The sequence below is a fragment of the Salvelinus namaycush genome, chromosome 4 (genome assembly GCF_016432855.1).
Source record: "Salvelinus namaycush isolate Seneca chromosome 4, SaNama_1.0, whole genome shotgun sequence".
NCBI classification, from domain to species: Eukaryota; Metazoa; Chordata; class Actinopteri; order Salmoniformes; family Salmonidae; genus Salvelinus; species Salvelinus namaycush.
Window position 1 is genome coordinate 31,874,988 of NC_052310.1, and position 20,178 is coordinate 31,895,165.

Genomic DNA, 20,178 nt, shown 5'->3' on the forward strand with positions numbered 1-20,178 from the left:
GGTACAGTGTGTTGATTTGATAAGGGAAAAAAATATATTTAATACATTTTAGAATAAGACTAACGTAACAAAAGGTGTATAAATTCAAGCAGTCTGAATACTTTCCAAATTCACTGTATATTAGATACATCACACAGGTGTGTCAACTAAAATATATATCCCAGACAAGATTGAAGAATGGGGCAAGTAGACAAAGTGAATATAAGTCAGTGATTGTGTCCGTAGCAGTTCATAAGAATTTGAGTGGTTACATATAATAAACTCAGCAAAAAAAGAAAACGTCCTCTTACTGTCAACTGAGCCTGCAGGAAGGGTACCACATGAGGGAGAAGGATGTCTTCCCTGTAACGCAGTGTTGAGATTGCCTGCAATGACAACAAGCTCAGTCTGATGATGCTGTGACACACCGCCCCAGGAAATGACAGATCCGCCACCTCCAATCCCGTTCCAGAGTACAGGCCTCGGTGTAACGCTCATTCCTTCAACGATAAACGCGAATCCAACCATCACCCCTGGTGAGACAATACCGCGACTCGTCAGTGAAGAGCACTTTTTGCCAGTCCTGTCTGGCACAGCGACGGTGGGTTTGTGCCCATAGGCGATGTCGTTGCCGCTGATGTCTGGTGAGGACCTGCCTTACAACAGACCTACAAGCCCTCAGTCCAGCCTCTCAGCCTATTGCGTACAGTCTGAGCACTGATGGAGGGATTGTGCTTTCCTTTCGTAACTCGGGCAGTTGTTGTTGCCATCCTGTACCTGTCCCGCAGGTGTGATGTTCGGATGTACCGATCCTGTGCAGGTGTTGTTACACGTGGTCTGCCACTGCGAGGACGATCAGCTGTCCGTCCTGTCTCCCTGTAGCGCTGTCTTAGGCGTCTCACAGTACAGACATTGCAATTTATTGCCCTGGCCACATCTGCAGTCCTCATGCCTCCTTGCAACATGCCTAAGGCACATTCACGCAGATGAGCAGGGACCCTGGGCATCTTTCTTTTGGTGTTTTTCAGAGTCAGTAGAAAGGCCTCTTTAGTGTCCTACGTTTTCATAACTGTGACCTTAATTGCCTACCATCTGTAAGCTGTTAGTGTCTTAACGACCGTTCCACAAGTGCATGTTCATTAATTGTTTATGGTTCATTGAACAAGCATGGGAAACAGTGTTTAACGTCTTTGGGGTAGGGGGCAGTATTTTCACGTCCGGATGAAAAGCGTGCCCAGAGTAAACGGCCTGTTTCTCAGCCATAAAAGCTAGAATATGCATATTATTAGTAGATTTGGATAGAAAACACTCTGAAGTTTCTAAAACGGTTTGAATGATGTCTGTGAGTATAACAGAACTCATATGGCAGGTAAAAACCTGAGAAATCCAACCAGGAAGTGGGAAATCTGAGGTTGGTCGATTTAACTCAGCACCTATTGAAGATACAGTGGGATATTGGTAATGTTGCACTTCCTAAGGCTTCCACTAGATGTCAGTCTTTAGAACCTTGTCTGATGCTTCTACTGTGAAGTGGGGCCGAATGAGAGGGGATTGAGTAAGGTCTACCATGACCCGAACATGCGCTGACCATGCGCGTTCATGTGAGAGCGAGCTCTGTTCCATCCCACTTCTGAAGACAAAGGAATTCTCCGGTTGGAACATGGAAGATTTATGTTAAAAACATCCTAAAGATTGATTCAATACTTTGTCGTGTTTTTACGGACTGTAATAACTTTTAACTTTTCGTCCGTACTTTCCTCTGGACTTGCCCGCGGGTCGTGAGTTTGGAAAGTGTACTGAACGCTAGAACAACGAGGTATTTGGACATAAATGATGGACATTATCGAACAAAACAAACATTTATTGTGGAACTGGGATTCCTGAGAGTGCAGTCTGATGAAGATCATCAAAGGTAAGTGAATGTTTATAATGTTATTTCTGACTTCTGTTGACTGCACAATATGGCGGATATATTTTTGTCTTGATTGGGCTCTGAACGCCGACCTCAGATTATTGCATGGTTTGCTTTTTCCGTAAAGCTTTTTTGAAATCTGACACTGCGGTTGCATTAAGGAGAAGTGGATCTAAAATTCCATGCATAACACTTGTATTTTCATCAACATTTATAATGAGTATTTCTGTAAATTGATGTGGCTCTCTGCAAAATCACCGGATGTTTTGGAACTACTGAATGTAACGCACCAATGTAAACTCTGATTTTTGGATATAAATATGAACTTTACCGAACAAAACATACATGTATTGTGTAACATGAAGTCCTATGAGTGTCATCTGATGAAGATCATCAAAGGTTACTGATTAATTATATCTATATTTCTGCTTTTTGTGAATCCTCTCGTTGGCTGGAAAAATGGCTGTGTTCTGTGAATAGGCACTCACCTAACATAATCGTTTGGTTTGCTTTCGTCGTAAAGCCTTTTTGAAATCGGACACTGTGGCTGGATTTACAACAAGTGTATCTTTAAAATGGTGTAAAATAGATGTATGTTTGAGGAATTTTAATTATGGGATTTCTGTTTTGAATTTGGCGCCCTGCAGTTTCACTGGCTGTTGAAGAGGTGGGACGCTACCGTCCCACGTACCCTAGAGGTTAAACCCTTTACAATGAAGATCTGTGGATTTTTACGAATTATCTTTGAAAGACAGGTTCCTGAAAAAGGGATGTTTCTTTTTTTTGCTGAGTTTCATGTTGACAGAATGGCAGCGAGACAGAGAGAGACTGATGCTGTACATCCCAGTAAGGTCCTTAGGCAGCTTGTAGATTTGTCACCATCCAGGCCCATGTCACAGCATGTAGTGATAGGGAGATGACAATAAGTGTAATATATACCTTTCAACACAAAAGTCATTTTTAGAATTTACTGCATGTGTTGCTGAACAATTCAACACTTTTGTTAGTGTAATTTGCTTGGTTTCCATCCAATTGGTGACACATTTATCCAAATATTCTAAAATCTGCATAAAAACTGCATTTTCCCACCAGAGATGTTTCCATCAATTTTACTTGTTGCAGATAAATGGCTGTGCATGATGACGTAGTGCACATAAAAATACATTGTGTTTAAATTCCCATGTACTGAAAAAACACTAGTTAAATGAGTTTATTACATTTTCAACTCTGATAGTTTTCTCACAAAAAATGTTGCGTTACATAATGATTTGTGACCACTCTGGAATTGGCATGTGCTCTCTAGCCAACAGCGCATTCTCACTAATCATTATTCACGATGCAGTCAGGATTATCCGTAATCATGGTAGCATCTACATTAGAAACATATATTCTTATTAAAATTGCCTCAAATGACAATACATTATTTCCCATTAATTTATATTAGGCACAAAATAATCTGAAACACAACCGACACAAACAGCAAATGCACCCAACAAAGTCCTGCAATAAGAGTTCATATAAAGTTCATAACAGTTGTGTTCTGTTGGCGTAATTGAGTTGGCTGATACCCCCTTTCATGGACCCAAGATCCATAGGTAAGGCTGTACATTGCAATATGAATGTCCAATACGCACAACATACTGACTGGTGAGGTGATTTCCCACAGTCAAAGTCCTGCAATATGAGCTACAACGCAATATTTGTAAACTCTTCACAGTTGTGTTCTCTGGGTGTCACTGAGTAGGCTGATACCCCATTTCATGGATCCAAGATCCATAGGTAAATAGGTTGAATAGTGAGATGATTTCCCACAGTTAAAGTCCTGCAATAAGAGCTATGATGCTAATATTTGTGTAAACTCTTAACAGTTGTGAATATTTAATGTATCCAAGATCTATTGGCAAGGTTGTACAATGCATGCAATACACCCCCATTATCGAGTCCAAATGTAGCATGATTCCATTATTTGTATCAGTGTCAATGAGGGACTATTATTTTGAAGGCAAACCACAAATTATACTATTGTGGCTATTCGTTATTGTGGCTAGCTTCACATAGCTGGTGCAAAAGCGATCGAAGCAACGTTCCATTACATTGTTCAACCAATGGTGAGTTAGATACCACCCACAGACGTTTGATTGACACCCCCTCATCATATTGGAGCAAGAAAGCATAAATAAATTATAAATATTTAAATGAATCAAATGAATTAAAGTTTGAATAATTAGATATTACAAAGAAGCATCGTTTTAGTTATCTATTTATGTGTGCATTTCTTCATTTGATTCTAATTAATGCAGGGTTGGTCCTCCATAGGAGTCAACATGGGGGGGGGGGGGGGTGCTTAAGAACAAATTAGACAGCTGCGCCACTCGGGAGCCCTTCGAACGTCAATAGACGTTTGTGATAGAAAAATCCCCTGTTTTTAAAATGAAATCTGCAGAATACAAACATAGGGACTAAATATATATTTATTTACAAAGCTAACAGACTGAATTTCAATATCCAACCTCCGCAAAGGCGATATGTTCCTGTTTTCATTGTGTATTTCTGAGTCTTTCCCTTTAAATCACCGTAGAAATGGCCCCTCTCGGCGTATATTGATTGCCAATATAGCTAATGAAAAACAAGGATCTGGAGATCAAAATGATGAAGTTATTAAGTTAATTTTGATTTGTCCATCCTGCGTAAATACCTCCAAATGGTACCACCTCCCAACCACAAATATAGAAGAGATACAACAAAGAGCGGCACGGTCTAAACTAGCATTGGTCACGTAAGGGATAATCAACAAGGGGCTATGCGTTCTATGGAAAATAATGAACGACTTAGAGGTTGCGACTCACTAGCGGAGTGGAACTGACCTTCCACGGAGTTGCATTCTCTTTTATACAATGGTTATAATTGAAAACATTTGCCACTAGAAATGTGTTCAACATCCACTGAAGTAGCTAGCAAGTTTAGTAGATAGCTACAGTAGTTGCCATGGTAACCAAACAGACATGCTAGTTTAGCCCTTTCAAACTCACAAAAGACATACCCTCGCCTTATGCCATTGGGGGAATCCCCGCGGCCACATTTGTCTTTGGTCCAAATGATTAGCCAAGCAAGAGAAGTTTGCAACGTAAGCCCCTCAGCCCTCGTTTTTAATGGAGTTTGCGAGTATAGAATTATGTTCACTTCGGGCCTGAAACGCCCCATAATTCAATTCGCGATGATTGTACACCCGCTAAGAAAAGTCAGTCAACTTAAAACCAACATTAATATGGAGAAGTCAACATACATGTGTATATAAAAACAAATGTAAGTAAGTTTGAAATTGTGCTACTCATGCACATGATGGGTCAAACACATCATAAAAGTAATGCTGTTGTTTGGTTAACTTTTGTCAAATGTAATAAAACATTTTCCTTCTTCAGAAGTTCTAGTTAGATAATTAATTTGCTAGCTATCATACAGTAGGCATATTATATAGTTCATTTAATTTGACATTTAATCATAATTGACTGTAGCGCAAATAAAGCACCCACATGCTACCAGTGGCTGAAAACACAATCTTTGCGGGATGAACCCGTGACAAATTTCCTGCCAAGGGCGGTCCATTTAAAATTCATTGCTTCCTCCCGCATCCCCTTGCCCTGCAAGTGTAAACTCGTCAGACGTCATGATGTCATCAGAAGTGTCCATTTAATTTGAGGGTTGACGGGAGAAGGTGTGTCTTAAGTGTTTGGAATGTAGCCCTAGTTTGCTATTATGAAAATCGAATTCAACAATGACAATAACGTTTTTAAATCGACTTTTGCTTTAAAAAGCAGCTCAAACAAACCATGTAAGAAGTAACTACAGCCATTGCTACCATGCTGATGTACTGTTCATTACAGGGAAATAATGCACGCTCTAGAATACACTTCAAGCCAATCAGAAATTAGTATTCAACAATGCCATGGAAAGAAAATTAACGTTATTTCTTCAACAACTGTCAAGTACATGTATATTAAGGTTATACTATTGTAGAGAACAAGCTAATGATTCATTCAATGTGATTTATAATGACATAGGGCAAAAGAAAACAAGGTCTTGACATTACTTTCATAGTATCCCTATTGAATTGCTCCGTTTTTCTCTACATTCTAGAGCAGTGAACGCCCTAAACACTGAACTTAATGTGGTATGAAATTGAATTAGGACTAGACCTACTCTCATTAAATTACCATTTTAGCTTAAAAAATGTTCAACAAATAATGGGCTATTAAAGTCTTTATCACAATATGTTTATTTGTTGTTTAGTAAATTATCGACTTTGTATTTCTAATCACAATTCCTTGTGATTTGTGAAATGTCCTTGTCAAGAAAATGGTATGATTAACCACAGAACAGTAGCCTACTGTCGGTCTGATATTGGAACATTCTGTTAAATGATTTCAAACATCCACCGCATCACCAAGTTAAAGAAAATACAAAGATTACCAAACATGATTTACTAAACAAACACACTCACTGCATAATATACATGTGTGAGAGAGAAAGTAAGAAAGTGAGGGGTTTAGTAGTATAATGATGCCTTGCTCATCTCTGACTGTATTATTTGACTAGGCCTTGGGTTCTCCTATTTTCTGAGACAATGAGTGGTTGTATTCATATTCTCCACTTATCTCTTACTGTAGATGTTTCTCATTGACTTAAGCAGTTGCTTAGGGCCCCCGGCTACTAGGGACCCCCTGACAATAAAATAAATATATGTACAGTACCAGTCAAAAGTTTGGACACCTGCTCATTCCAGGGAATTTCTTTATTTTTACTATTTTCTACATTGTAGAATAATATTGAAGACATCAAAACTATGAAATAACACATATGGAATCATGTAGTAATCAAAAATTGTTAAACAAATCAAATTATATTTCATATTTGAGATTCTTCAAAGTAGCCACCCTTTGCCTTGATGACAGCTTTGCACACTCTTGGAATTCTCTCAACCAGCTTCACATGGAATGCTTTTCCAACAGTCTTGAAGGAGTTCTCACATATGCTGAGCACTTGTTGGCTGCTTTTCCTTTACTCTGCAGTCCAACTCATCCCAAACCATCTCAAATGAGTTGAGGTTGCGTGTTGCGTGTTAGAATAGTATAATACACAAGGTGCAAGTTTCAAATTTGGTTCTGCATCAGCAGTTTTTCTGTTATGTCAGTCACTGACCGTCACTCAATTAGCCATGCCAGCTATAATGTTTTTGGATTGGTAAGTTAGTCTAGCCAGTTATCTAAACGAGCATGCTGGTCATGTGCCCAGGGGCCATGACCTCCAGGAGGCCTCCCTTGATTTGGTTAATCCCTCTCACCCAGATATCATTAACATGGCATAAGTCTTGACAAAATGTGTAGAATTGCAGGAAATGAGCTTTAAAACTGCTTAACTTCTCTCCGCCCTGTGACAAAAATGTGTAGAATTGCAGACAGTTTGCTTTAAAACTGCAACAATTTCTCTACTCTCCAATGCAAAATGTGTAGTTGAAGGATATTATATTCATGTTACTGTACATGACATTCATATTCTCTGTTCAACCCCCTCTTCAGCTAAACCCATCAGTCTGGTGGAGAGGTGTTGGTGTCGTTCTACAGTCAACACCGTCCCCCAGCGCAACATCCGAGAACTGAAGTTCCTACACACACCCAACTGCCCCTTCCAAGTGATGTGAGTACCTCCCCAACGCACACATGTACAGACAAGATCACACAACAAGCTGTCAGTCTCACTGCAAAATAGACATTTCTCCAAATGTCAAATTTCGAAGTTGCACCAAACGTAAAAATTTGAAGTGTTTGTTGATACCGCAGTGCCTATCACTGGGATTGAACACATGACCTTTGAATCCAGCATCCGCCCATCTGCCATCCACAACACCCTAGCAAAAGCCAAGCCTACTTCATGATAGTAGTGCTCACCGTTGCCTCTAGTGGCCGGTTTTGATTGATCTTGTTTTACCTTTATTTCAACAGGGGAGTCCCATTGTGACCAATGCCTTGATTTAGGCATTGATTCTGACTTCGTTAAAGATGAAATATGCAGAAATTGCTAAGCCATTTTCTGGTTGCTAAAATTCTAATAGTTTGCCTCCTTTCAGTTTATGTGACCAAAAAGCAGTCAATGTGTGGAGAATCATTGTACCATCTTAACAGCTGTGAAATACATTTTCCATAACCAAAAATATTGTATTTTCAGCTGTTTGAAGTGGGTGTACAAAACCGACCAAAAGTAAAAGACGCAAAAATTTAACTTAAGCATGTGCAGCATAGAAATTGTGCACATAGACCAGATCTACCGCTTCTTAGACTTGCTTTCAATGACAGATCTATAACTCACATTTCTATGTGAATTTGGTCGGGTCACCCAAATTACATATTGCAGCTTTAAGTAAAACAGTCAGGCATTAATTCCATTTGGTTAGGGATAGGGTTAATTTTATTCAGGCATTCATTCTGATTGTTTAAGTTCAGAAAAACAACTCCATTGTTTAGTTTAGCCATTAATTAAGACTGGCCTTGCAAAGTCCTTATGGATGAATGTACCGGTGGTCTAAGCAGCTGACTGCTCTTTTATAGACCCGGGTTCACCACAAAAAAATGTAAATGTTGCCCGTAGTGGACAGATTTGTCGCCATCTCCCGATGTCCTGGGGTCTTACAAAAACTCGACATTTTGAAAAATCATGCACACACACACACACACACACACCCAAGACCTTCTGGCTCTGAAAGGGGTGACAGGTCTCTCCTTCTGTTTGGACATTTCATACCATCAATCTCATGGAGCTGACAGCCAGTGAAAGGAGGCGCGCGCGCACACACATACACACTCACACACTGCTTATGCCCATCTCATTGTCCATTCTGTACGCCATGCACACATAATTAGACACATCCACAGGAAGCGTTATTGTGAAAAAGAGTGAGTGTTTGTGTGAGTGAGGGGGGTTGGGAATTGGATGCAGTTTTGTTTTTCTCTAAATAATTGGTCTGTGTTCTCACGCAGTGGCTTTTCTCTAACTCCTAACTCACATGGTACTGCTCAACATTATCAGATTAAGATCACTTTATTGGTCATTTGCACACAAGGTCCAACTGAAATTGACTTCTGCTTCTAACCCAACCATCTGAAAGACACACATACATATACAGGTTTTTGGAGAGGTCTGCCACACTGGGCGCTCAGGGAACTGTTGTTGTGGGGGGTTTAAGTGCCTCGATCAAGGGGACAACATAGCAGTGCTGGCAACAATAACTGCAGTAACCCATGGGGAGGAGGTCACACTCAGATAATCAGAGAGGGGGAAACTTATTGTGGCCCTGGTGGCAAAAATGTATCAACTTTCTGTCTGCACAGAGATACTTGGGGAAATGGTCAAAATGGGGGACCAGCGTGTGTGTGTGTGTGTTTCAAGGGAAGGGGGTGTATCTGAGCTCCATCAGCTAGGACTTGGCATTGGTTAATCAAATCTTCCCATACATGCTAAATGTTGCATGCCGTCTCAATCAGCTACAAGCGTATATGCATTCGCACATCAAGTATTTTCTAGAGTTGGGCTCGGGGATGGAACAACTGTTGAACATCAGAGCTTGTGGTTGTTTATGGGGGAAGGGTGGAGAGAGTGTGTGTGTGTATGTATCCCACATATGTTGCTATGGGGTAATGATGTTTGGGACAATATAGGATGAATCACAATAATTGTTTGCCAAAATAATAATTGCAATCCTGGTAACAAATCCTTCACATTAACTGCCTACATTATTACACATGTTATTAGTTAATTGTGGAAATAAATTAAGAAATGAAACATCTTTTAATATATATACACTACCAGCCAAAAGTTTGGACACACCTACTCATTTAAGGGTTTTTCTTTATTTTTACTATTTTCTACATTGTGGAATAATAGTGAAGACATCAACATTATGAAATAACACAGATGGAATCATGTAGTAACCACATTTGTTTAAAACAAATCAAAATATATTTTATATTTGAGATTCTTGATGACAGCTTTGCACACTCTTGGCATTCTCTCAACCAGCTTCATGAGGTAGTCACCTGGAATGCATTTCAATTAACAGGTGTGCCTTGTTAAAAGGTCATTTGTGGAATTTCTTTCCTTCTTGATGTGTTTGAGCCAATCAGTTGTGTTGTGACAAGGTAGAGGTGGTATATATAGTCTTATTTGGTAAAAGACCAAGTCCATATTATGGCAAGAACAGCTCAAATATGCAAAGAGAAACGACAGTCCATCATTACTTTAAGGCATGAAGGTCAGTCAATCCGGAAAATTTCAAAAACCATCAAGCGCAATGATGAAACTGGCTCTCATGAGGACTGCCACAGTAAAGGAAGATCCACAGATATCTCTGCTGCAGAGGGAAGTTAGAGTTACCAGTCTCAGAAATCGCAGAAATGCTTCACAGAGTTCAAGTAACAGACACATCTCAACATCAACTGTTCAGAGGAGACTGCGTGAATCAGGCCTTCATGGTTGAATTGCTGCAAAAAAAACACTACTAAAGAACACCAATAATAAGAAGAAACTTGCTTTCTTTGGCCATGAAACATGAGCAATGGACATTTAGACCGGTGGAAATCTGTCCATTGGTCTGATGAGTCCAAATTTGAGATTTTTGGTTCCAACCAAAGGCACACATAAACAGCATGGCTACCACAGCATTCTGCAGCGATACGCCATCCCATCTGGTTTGCACCTAGTGGGACTACCATTTGTTTTCCAACAGGACAATGACCCAACACACCTCCAACCCAATTGAGATGGTTTGGGATGAGTTGGACTGCAGAGTGAAGGAAAAGCAGCCAACAAGTGCTCAGCATATGTGGGAACTCCTTCAAGACTGTTGGAAAAGCATTCCAGGTGAAGCTGGTTGAGAAAATGCCAAGAGTGTGCAAAGCTGTCACCAAGACAAAGGGTGGCTACTTTGAAGAATCTCAAATATACACTTTTTTGCTTACTACAATTCATTACTACGTATACTTCTCCCATGGGCAAAGAAACTCCAAAGGGGTGATGTTATTAACAGTAATTTTGATCCGAATTTGAAAATTGTCCAAACAGATCCGCAAGGTAGACAGATTATTTTAAATATGTTATTGGACCATAAACAAACTATCACCCACATGCACTTAAGGAAATCATGAATATCGTGGATATATGGAGGCTTACAAATCCTGACCAATTGAGATATACATGGTGGAAGCTCAATCAAGCTAGTCGTCTTGACTACTTTCTTATGTCATTCTTGCTGGCACCAAAAGTTTAGAAAGTGTTTATAGTGGACAGAATGCGGTCGGACCATCAAATAATTGGCATATACATTACGCTTGCAGAATTTCCATGTCGGGGAGGATATTGGAAATGTAATCAAAGCTTATTGGATGATAATTTGTTTTTAACTAGTACAGAAGAATTCATTACTGACTTTTTCCGACATAACATAGGTACAGCAGATCCCATTATTGTATAGGACACTTTTAAATGTGCCTTTAGATGCCATGCAATTCATTACTCATATTTAAATATAGAGGCACAGAATAAGTTAGAAAAAAATAAATAAATGGAGGAACTTATTCAAGAAAGATCAAGTCTAATATATTATAAAATTATAAAAAATAAACTGAACTGGATGGAATATGGGGTGAAATGCACCAAATATTTTTTTAATCTTCAACATAGAAATGCTACCAAAAATTATTTACTGAAACTTGTTAAATGACAGAGTCCCCCATGATTCACCAAACAATATTTTGAAAGAGAAAGCACAGTACTTTAGGTGTATGTTTTCATTTCAGTCTCCTCCATCTCCACTAACCAAATTGTATGAATTTTTTTCTATTAATAATCTAAAATTAACAGCTATACAGAAAGACTCATGTGAAGGCCAAAGGAGGAACTTCTTGATGCAATTAAAGCCTTTAAGCCTGGGAAAACTCTAGGGATGGATGGCATACCAGTTGAGGTACAGTGCCTTGCAAAAGTATTCATCTCCCTGGGCGTTTTTCCTATTGTTGCATTACAACCTGTAATTTAAATAGATTTTTATTTGGATTTCATGTAATGGACAAACACAAAATAGTCAAAATTGGTGAAGTGAAATGAAAAAAAACTAAATAAGATCTGGTGCAACCAATTACCTTCAAAAGTCACATAATTAGTTAAATAAAGTTGCACCTGTGCACCTGTGTGCAATCTAAGTGTCACATGATCTCAGTATATATACACCTGTTCTGAAAGGCATGCAATACAACTACGCAAGCGGCACCACCACCAAACAAGCGGCACCATGATGTCCAAGGACCTCTCCAAACAGGTCAGGGACAAAGTTGTGGAGAAGTACAGATCAGAGTTGGGTTATAAAAAATATCAGAAACTTTGAACATCCCACGGAGCACCATTAAATCTATTACACATTTTTAAAAGAATATGGCACCACAACAAACCTGCCAAGAGAGGGCTGCCCACCAAACTCACAGAACAGGCAAGGAGGGCATTAATCAGACAGGCAACAAAGAGACCAAAGATAACCCTGAAGGAGCTGCAAATCTCCACAGCAGAGATTGGAGTATCTGTCCCTAGGACCACTTTAAGCCGTACACGCCACAGAGCTGGGCTTTACAGAAGAGTGCCCAGAAAAAAAGCCATTGCTTAAAGAAAAAAATTTGCAAACACGTTTAGTGTTTGCCAAAAGGCCTGTGGGAGACTCCCCAAACATATGGAAGGAGGTAATCTGATCAGATTAGACTAAAATTGAGATTTTTGGCCATCAAGGAAAACTCTATGTCTGGCGCAAACCCAACACCTCTCATCACCCTGAGAACACCATCCCCACAGTGAAGCATGGTGGTGGCAGTATCATGCTGTGGGAATGTTTTTCATCGGCAGGGACTGGGAAACTGGTCAGAATTGAAGTAATGATGGATGGCGCTAAATACAGGGAAATTCTTGTGGGAAACCTGTTTCAGTCTTCCAGAGATTTGAGACTGGGACAGAGGTTCACCTTCCAGCAGGACAATGACCATAAGCATACTGCTAAAGCAACACTCGAGTGGTTTAAGGGGAATAATTTAAATGTCTTGGAATGGCCTAGTCAAAGCCCAGACCTCAGTCCAATTGAGAATCTGTAGTATGACTTAAATATTGCTGTACACCAGCAGAACCCATTCAACTTGAAGAAGTTGGAGCAGTTTTGCCTTGAAGAATGGACAAAAATCACAGTGGCTAGATGTGCCAATCTTATAGAGACATGCCCCAAGAGACTAGCAGCTGTAATTGCTGTGAAAGGTGGCTCTACAAAGTATTGACTTTATTTTGCATCTTCAAAGTGGTAGGCGTGTTGTGTAAATCAAATGATACAACCCCCCCCCCCCCCCCCCCCCAAATCCATTTTAATTCCAGGTTGTAAGGCAACAAAATAGGAAGAATTCCAAGGGGGGTGAATACTTTTGCAAGCCACTGTATTCCAAACCTTTTTTGATGTACTCAGAGGACCGTTATTAGCATGTTTTAACCACTCCTATAAAATTGTAGATAATTAGATACTCAACAAGGTCTGATTTCATTATTACTGAAACATGACCCAAGTGGTAAATATAAAGATCCAGTCTATTTAAAAAATTGGAGGCCCCTTAAACCTCAGTGTTGTGATGCAAAAAGTATTGTGCATAGATAAAAAAAAAAAAAAGTTTGATATTATTCATCATAATCAGACAGGTTTTCTACATGGATGATACATTGGAGATAATATAAGACAAGTATTGTAAACAATAGAACACTATTACAAATCTGGGATTTAATAGCTGACAGTGAAAAGGCTTTTGATAAAGTACGACTGGAATTCATATATAAATTCCTGAAATATAACAATTTTGGGGAATCTCTTATACAATGGGTTAAAGTTATGTATAGTAACCCTAGGTCTAAAATAGTAAATAATGGTTACTTCTCAGAATGTATTAAACTGTCAAGAGGAGTAAAACAAGGTTGTCCACTATCGGCATATCTACATTTATTATGGTCATTGAAATTTTAGCTATTAAAATCAGATCCAACAATAAAATCAAAGGGTCTAGAAATCCAGGCCTTAAAAAAAGGTGTCATTGTATGCTGATGATTCATGTTCTCTTTTAAATCCACAATTTGGATCCCTCCACAGCCTCATCAAGGATCTAGATAATTTTTCTAACCTCTCTGGATTAAAACCAAATTATGACAAGTGAACTATATTACATATTGGATCACAAAAAAAACGTTTACATTACCGTGTCGTTTACCAATAAAATGGTCAGACGGTGATGTGGATTTATTCGGTATTCATATCCCGATTGAAAGAAAGGATCTCGGTACAGTACATTTCAATAGAAAGTTAGCAAAATAGATAAGATCTTGCTACCATGTAAAGGAAAATACCTGTCTAATTGAAAACAAAATTATCTCAGAAAAGTCACTGTTTTTAAAACAAGCCAAAGAAAGTTGGTTGCAATTTCAGTTTAAACCTCTTGGCAATAGGGGGTGCTATTTGCACTTTGTAATAATTTCGTTCCCAAATTAAACTGCCTCGTACTCAATTCTTGCTCGTACAATATGCATATTATTATTACTATTGGATAGAAAACACTCTCTAGTTTCTAAAACCGTTTGAATTATTTCTCTGAGTGAAACAGAACTCATTCTGCAGCACATTTCCTGTCAGGAAGTGAGATTTCTGAAATCGAGGTCCCTGTTCTAGGGTCAGTTTATAAGTCCCCATGTAAGCTATGGGGCTACATGCACTGCATACGCCTTCCTCTAGATGTCAGTAAGCGGTGAGAATTTGAATGGAGTGGATTGCACCATCTGGGGCCCTATATAAGACCGTGGAACGGAAGTACCGTTCTTTTCAACGGGGCGCCTGGCGCAAGAGGGACATCACAATGGCGTCCTGCAAAGCTTTCGTTTTAGCAGTTCTATATCTCCGGTCATGTTTTTATTCGTTATAGTTGTTAAAGACATCATAAGGTAGTTAATTTAAACCGACTTATAGCAGTTTATATCAGTTTATTGCGATTTTCTGGGATTTCTCTGTGACGCGCTATCAGGAGTTGGATACCTTTCCGGCACATAGCTAACGTTAGCGGCTATTTTGACAGCAGAAGAGGACATCTTTCAACCAAAAGACGATTGTTCTGGAGAAAGGACACCTTGCCCAAGATTCTGATGGAAGCTCAGCAAATAGTAAGCAGTCTTTATGCTGTTAATTCGTATTTATGTTGACAAATGTCAAATAATAATTCCGCCATGAATTTCAATGCGGTCTCGCTTTAGCGCACGCTGTATTGCGCAGTAACGTTAATTTTAAAAATCTAACACAGCGATTGCATTAAGAACTAATTTATCTTTCATTTGCTGTCCAATCTGTATTTTTTAGTCAAGTTTATGATTACTTATCGATTAGAATAGGTGCCTTTCCCAAGATTTCTCCTGACATTTTCTTTGCAGCTTGGCTACTTTTCTCATTGTATAACCACGATTTGTGCCGCTAAATATGCACATTTTCGAACAAACTCTATATGCATTGTGTAATATGATGTTATAGGACTGTCATCTGAAGAATTCTGAGCAGGTCAGTGAAAAAAGTAATATATTTTACTGGGTTATACGTTATCGCTATTTTTGGCTTGAATCAATGCTGTTGTGTTTCTGGCTATTGTGGTAAGCTAATATAATGCTATATTGTGTTTTCGCTGTAAAACACTTAAAAAATCTGAAATATTGGCTGGATTCACAAGATCTGTGTCTTTCATTTGCTGTACGCTGTGTATTTTTCAGAAATGTTTTATGATGAGTATTTAGGTAATTCACGTTGGTCTCTGTAGTTATTCTAGTTGCTTTGGTGAGAGTTGTGATGGTGGCTGCAATGGTAAACTATGATTTATACCTGAAATATGCAAATTTTTCTAACAAAACATATGCTATACAATAAATATGTTATCAGACTGTCATCTGATGAAGTTGTTTCTTGGTTAGTGGCTATTTATATCTTTATTTGGTCGAATTTGTGATAGCTACTGATGGAGTAAAAAACTGGTGGAGTAAAAAAAGTGGTGTCTTTTGCTAACGTGGTTAGCTAATAGATTTACATATTGTGTCTTCCCTGTAAAACATTTTAAAAATCAGAAATGATGGCTGGATTCACAAGATGTGTATCTTTCATCTGGTGTCTTGGACTTGTGATTTAATGATATTTAGATGCTAGTATTTACTTGTGACGCTATGCTAGGCTATGCTAGTCAGCTTTTTTACTGATGGGGGTGCTCCCGGATCCGGGTTTGTTAGGAATTAGAGGTTAATCCACCTGAAAAGACAGAACAAATAATACAAAAAATATTGTGGTTAAACTCAAATATACTAATCGATTAAAAAACAATACTTTTTGATTTATTATTGTTTTTAAAGTACGATTTTTGTAAATTATAAAATAAATAGTACTGATGGAGATATGTCACACATGCAGCTAACAAAAATATATGGAAATGTCTGCTCTACCCAAAATTACAACAAACTAATTGCAGCATTACCGCAAATAATGGAAGAGGCAAGTGGAAGGGGGAAAAAGTAAGTAACTTGTCTGTCGGCCCAGCATTAAAGACCAAAATTGGTTAAAGAAAATTGTGATAAATAAAAAAGTATAACAGTTTCATGTCAGGACCCAAAACATTTACAGCTGTGCAACAGTTTGCAAAATAGTTGGGAAGAGTTTTTCGATGTACCGATTCCATGGCACATGATGTATGAACTTATATCCTCAGCAAAAAAAATAAACATCCTCTCACTGTCAATGGAGTTTATTTTCAGCAAACTTAACATGTGTAAATATTTGAATGAACATAACAAGATTCACTGTATATCAGATACATCACACAGGTGTGTCAACTAAAATATATATCCCAAACAAGATTGAAGAATGGCGCAAGTAGACAAAATGAATATAAGTCGGTGATTGTGTCCGTAGCAGTTCATATGAATTTGAGTGGTTACATATAATAAACTCAGCAAAAAAAGAAAACATCCTCTCGCTGTCAATTGCGTTTATTTTCAGCAAACTTAACATGTGTAAATATTTGTATGAACATAACAAGATTTAACAACTGAGACATAAACTGAACAAGTGCCACAGACATGTGACTAACAGAAATGGAATGTGTCCCTAAACAAAGGGGGGGTCAAAATCAAAAGTAACAGTCAGTATCTGGTGTGGCCACCAGCTGCATTAAGTACTGCAGTGCATCTTCTCCTCATGGACTTCACCAGATTTGCCAGTTCTTACTGTGAGATGTTACCCCACTCTTCCACCAAGGCACCTGCAAGTTCCCGGACATTTCTGGGGGGAATGGCCCTAGCCCTCACCCTCCGATCCAACAGGTCCCAGATGTGCGATGGAATTGAAATCTGGGCTCTTCGCTGGCCATGGCAGAACACTGACATTCCTGTCTTGCAGGAAATCATGCACAGAACGAGCAGTATGGCTGGTGGCATTGTTATGCTGGAGGGTCATGTCAGGATGAGCCTGCAGGAAGGGTACCACATGAGGGAGGATGTCTTCCCTGTAATGCACAGCGTTGAGATTGTCTGCAATGACAACAAGCTCAGCCCGATGATGCTGTGACACACCGCCACAGACCGTGACGTACCCGCCACCTCTAAATCGACCCCGCTCCAGAGTACAGGCCTCGGTGTAACGCTTATTCCTTCGATGATAAATGCGAATCCGACCATCACCCGTTGAGACAAAAACGCGACTCGTCAGTGAAGAGCACTTTTGCCAGTCCTTTCTGGTCCAGCGACGGTGGGTTTGTGCCCATAGGCGATTTTGTTGACAGTGATGTCTGGTGAGGACCTGCCTTACAACAGGCCCACAAGCCCTCAGTCCAGCCTCTCTCAGCCTATTGCAGACAGTCTGAGCACTGATGGAGGGATTGTGCGTGTAACTCGGGCAGTTGTTGTTGCCATCCTGTACCTGTCCCGCAGGTGTGATGTTCGGATGTACCGATCCTGTGCAGGTGTCCATCCTGTCTCCCTATAGCGCTGTCTTAGGCGTCTCACAGTACAGACATTGCAATTTATTGCCCTGGCCACGTCCTCATGCCTCCTTGCAGCATGCCTAAGGCATATTCACACAGTTGAGCAGTGACCCTGGTCAGTAGAAAGGTTTCATAACTGTGACCTTAATTTCCTACCGTCTATAAGCTGTCAGTGTCTTAACGACCGTTCCACAAGTGCATGTTCATTAATTGTTTATGGTTCATTGAACAAACATGGGAAACAGTGTTTAAACCCTTTACAATGAATATCTGTGAAGTTATTTGGATTTTTACGAATTTCTCTTTGAAAGACAGGGTCCTGAAAAAGGGACGTTTCTTTTTTTGCTGAGTTTATATGGGAGATACAACCATCCCACCTCTGGAGATTTTGCTGCGAAGAGACAGAATCATTAGATCATTTGATTTGGTGCTGTCCATATGTAGATTGTTTTTGGTCACAGGTTCAGTAATGTCTGAAGAATTGCAACATTTATCTGGGGCTATCTGGAGCTAACTCTGGAGCTAATAGCACTGCTGGGTCATTTGAAAAATCATAATCAATCAATAATATAATAATGTCAGCAAATATGTTCATCTTTAATTTACAATCTGTAGAAACTATGAGAATAGAAAGGTTTAGAACTTTTGTGAAACATCACTGCACAGTTGAAAAATATATCGCAATATATATAATTAAAACTGGATCGTGTTCAGAAATAGATGGGAGGGGTTGAGTGGAGCTGAAGTGTGGGATTAAAAACACCAAGATAACTAATGTCAAATATACTGTGTCCGTAAAATATACAGTTGAAGTCGGAAGTTTACATACACCTTAGCCAAATAATTTAAACTCAGTTTCACAATTCCTGACATTTAATCCTAGTAAAAATTCCCTGTTTTAGGTCAGTTAGATCACTTTATTTTAAGAATGTGATATGTCAGAATAATTGTTGAGAGAATTATTTATTTCAGCTTTTATTTCTTTCATCACATTCCCAGTGGGTCAGAAGTTTACATGCACTCAATTAGTATTTGGTAGCATTGCCTTTAAATTGTTTAACTTGGGTCAAACGTTTTGGGTAGCCTTCCACAAGCTTCCCACAACAAATTGGGTGAATTTTGACACATTCCCCCTGACAGAGCTGGTGTAACTGAGTCAGGTTTGTAGGCCTCCTTGCTCGCACACACTTTTTCTGTTCTGCCCACAAATGTTCTATAGGATTGAGGTCAAGACTTTGTGATGGCCACTCCAATACCTTGACTTTGTTGTCCTTAAGCCATTTTGCCACAACTTTGGAAGTATGCTTGGGGTCATTGTCCATTCAGAAGACCCATTTGCGACCAAGCTTTAACCTCCTGACTGATGTCTTGAGATGTTGCTTCAATATATCCACATAATTTTACTTCCTCATGATGCCATCCATTTTGTGAAGTGCACCAGTCCCTCCCGCAGCAAAGCACCCCCACAACATGATGCTGCCACCCCCGTGCTTCGTGGCTGGGGTGGTGTTCTTCGGCTTGCAAGCTTCCCCCTTTTTCCTCCAAACATAACGATGGTCATTATGGCCAAACAGTTCTATTTTTGTTTCATCAGACCAGAGGACATTTCTCCAAAAAGTACGATATTTGTCCCCATGTGCAGTTGCCAACCGTAGTCTGGCTTTTTATGGCGGATTTAAAGCAGTGGCTTCTTCCTTGCTGAGTGGCCTTTCAGGTTATGTCAGTATAGGACTTGTTTTACTGTGGATACAGATACTTTTGTACCGGTTTCCTCCAGCATCTTCACAAGGTCCTTTGCTGTTGTTCTGGGAATGATTTGCACTTTTCTTCACGAAGGTACGTTCATTTCTAGGAGACAGAACACGTCTCCTTCCTGAGTGGTATGATGGCTGCGTGGTCCCATGGTGTTTATACTTGCGTACTATTGTTTGTACAGAGGAACGTTATACCTTCAGGTGTTTGGAAATTGCTCCCAAGGATGAACCAGACTTGTGGACGTCCAATTTCCTTTTTCTGAGGTCTTGGCTGATTTCTTTTTATTTTCCCATGATGTCAAGCAAAGAGACACTGAGTTTGAAGGTAGGCCTTGAAATACATCCACAGGTACACCTCCAATTGTCTCAAATTATGTCAGTTAGCCTATGTATTGGATAGGATAAACTTCTGACCCACTGGAATTGT

The 20,178-nt window shown here is 39.4% G+C and overlaps 1 protein-coding gene across 1 annotated transcript in view; it reads left to right on the plus strand.

Moving 5' to 3' along the window:
* The first annotated feature begins 601 nt into the window (after positions 1-601).
* Positions 602-20,178, plus strand: part of LOC120045829 (stromal cell-derived factor 1-like) — a 31,510-nt gene continuing 11,933 nt past the window's right edge. The window contains exons 1-2 of the mRNA XM_038990761.1: positions 602-623; positions 7,465-7,582. Of these exons, the coding sequence (XP_038846689.1) occupies positions 602-623; positions 7,465-7,582 (140 nt within the window). The remainder of the gene's footprint in view (positions 624-7,464; positions 7,583-20,178) is intronic.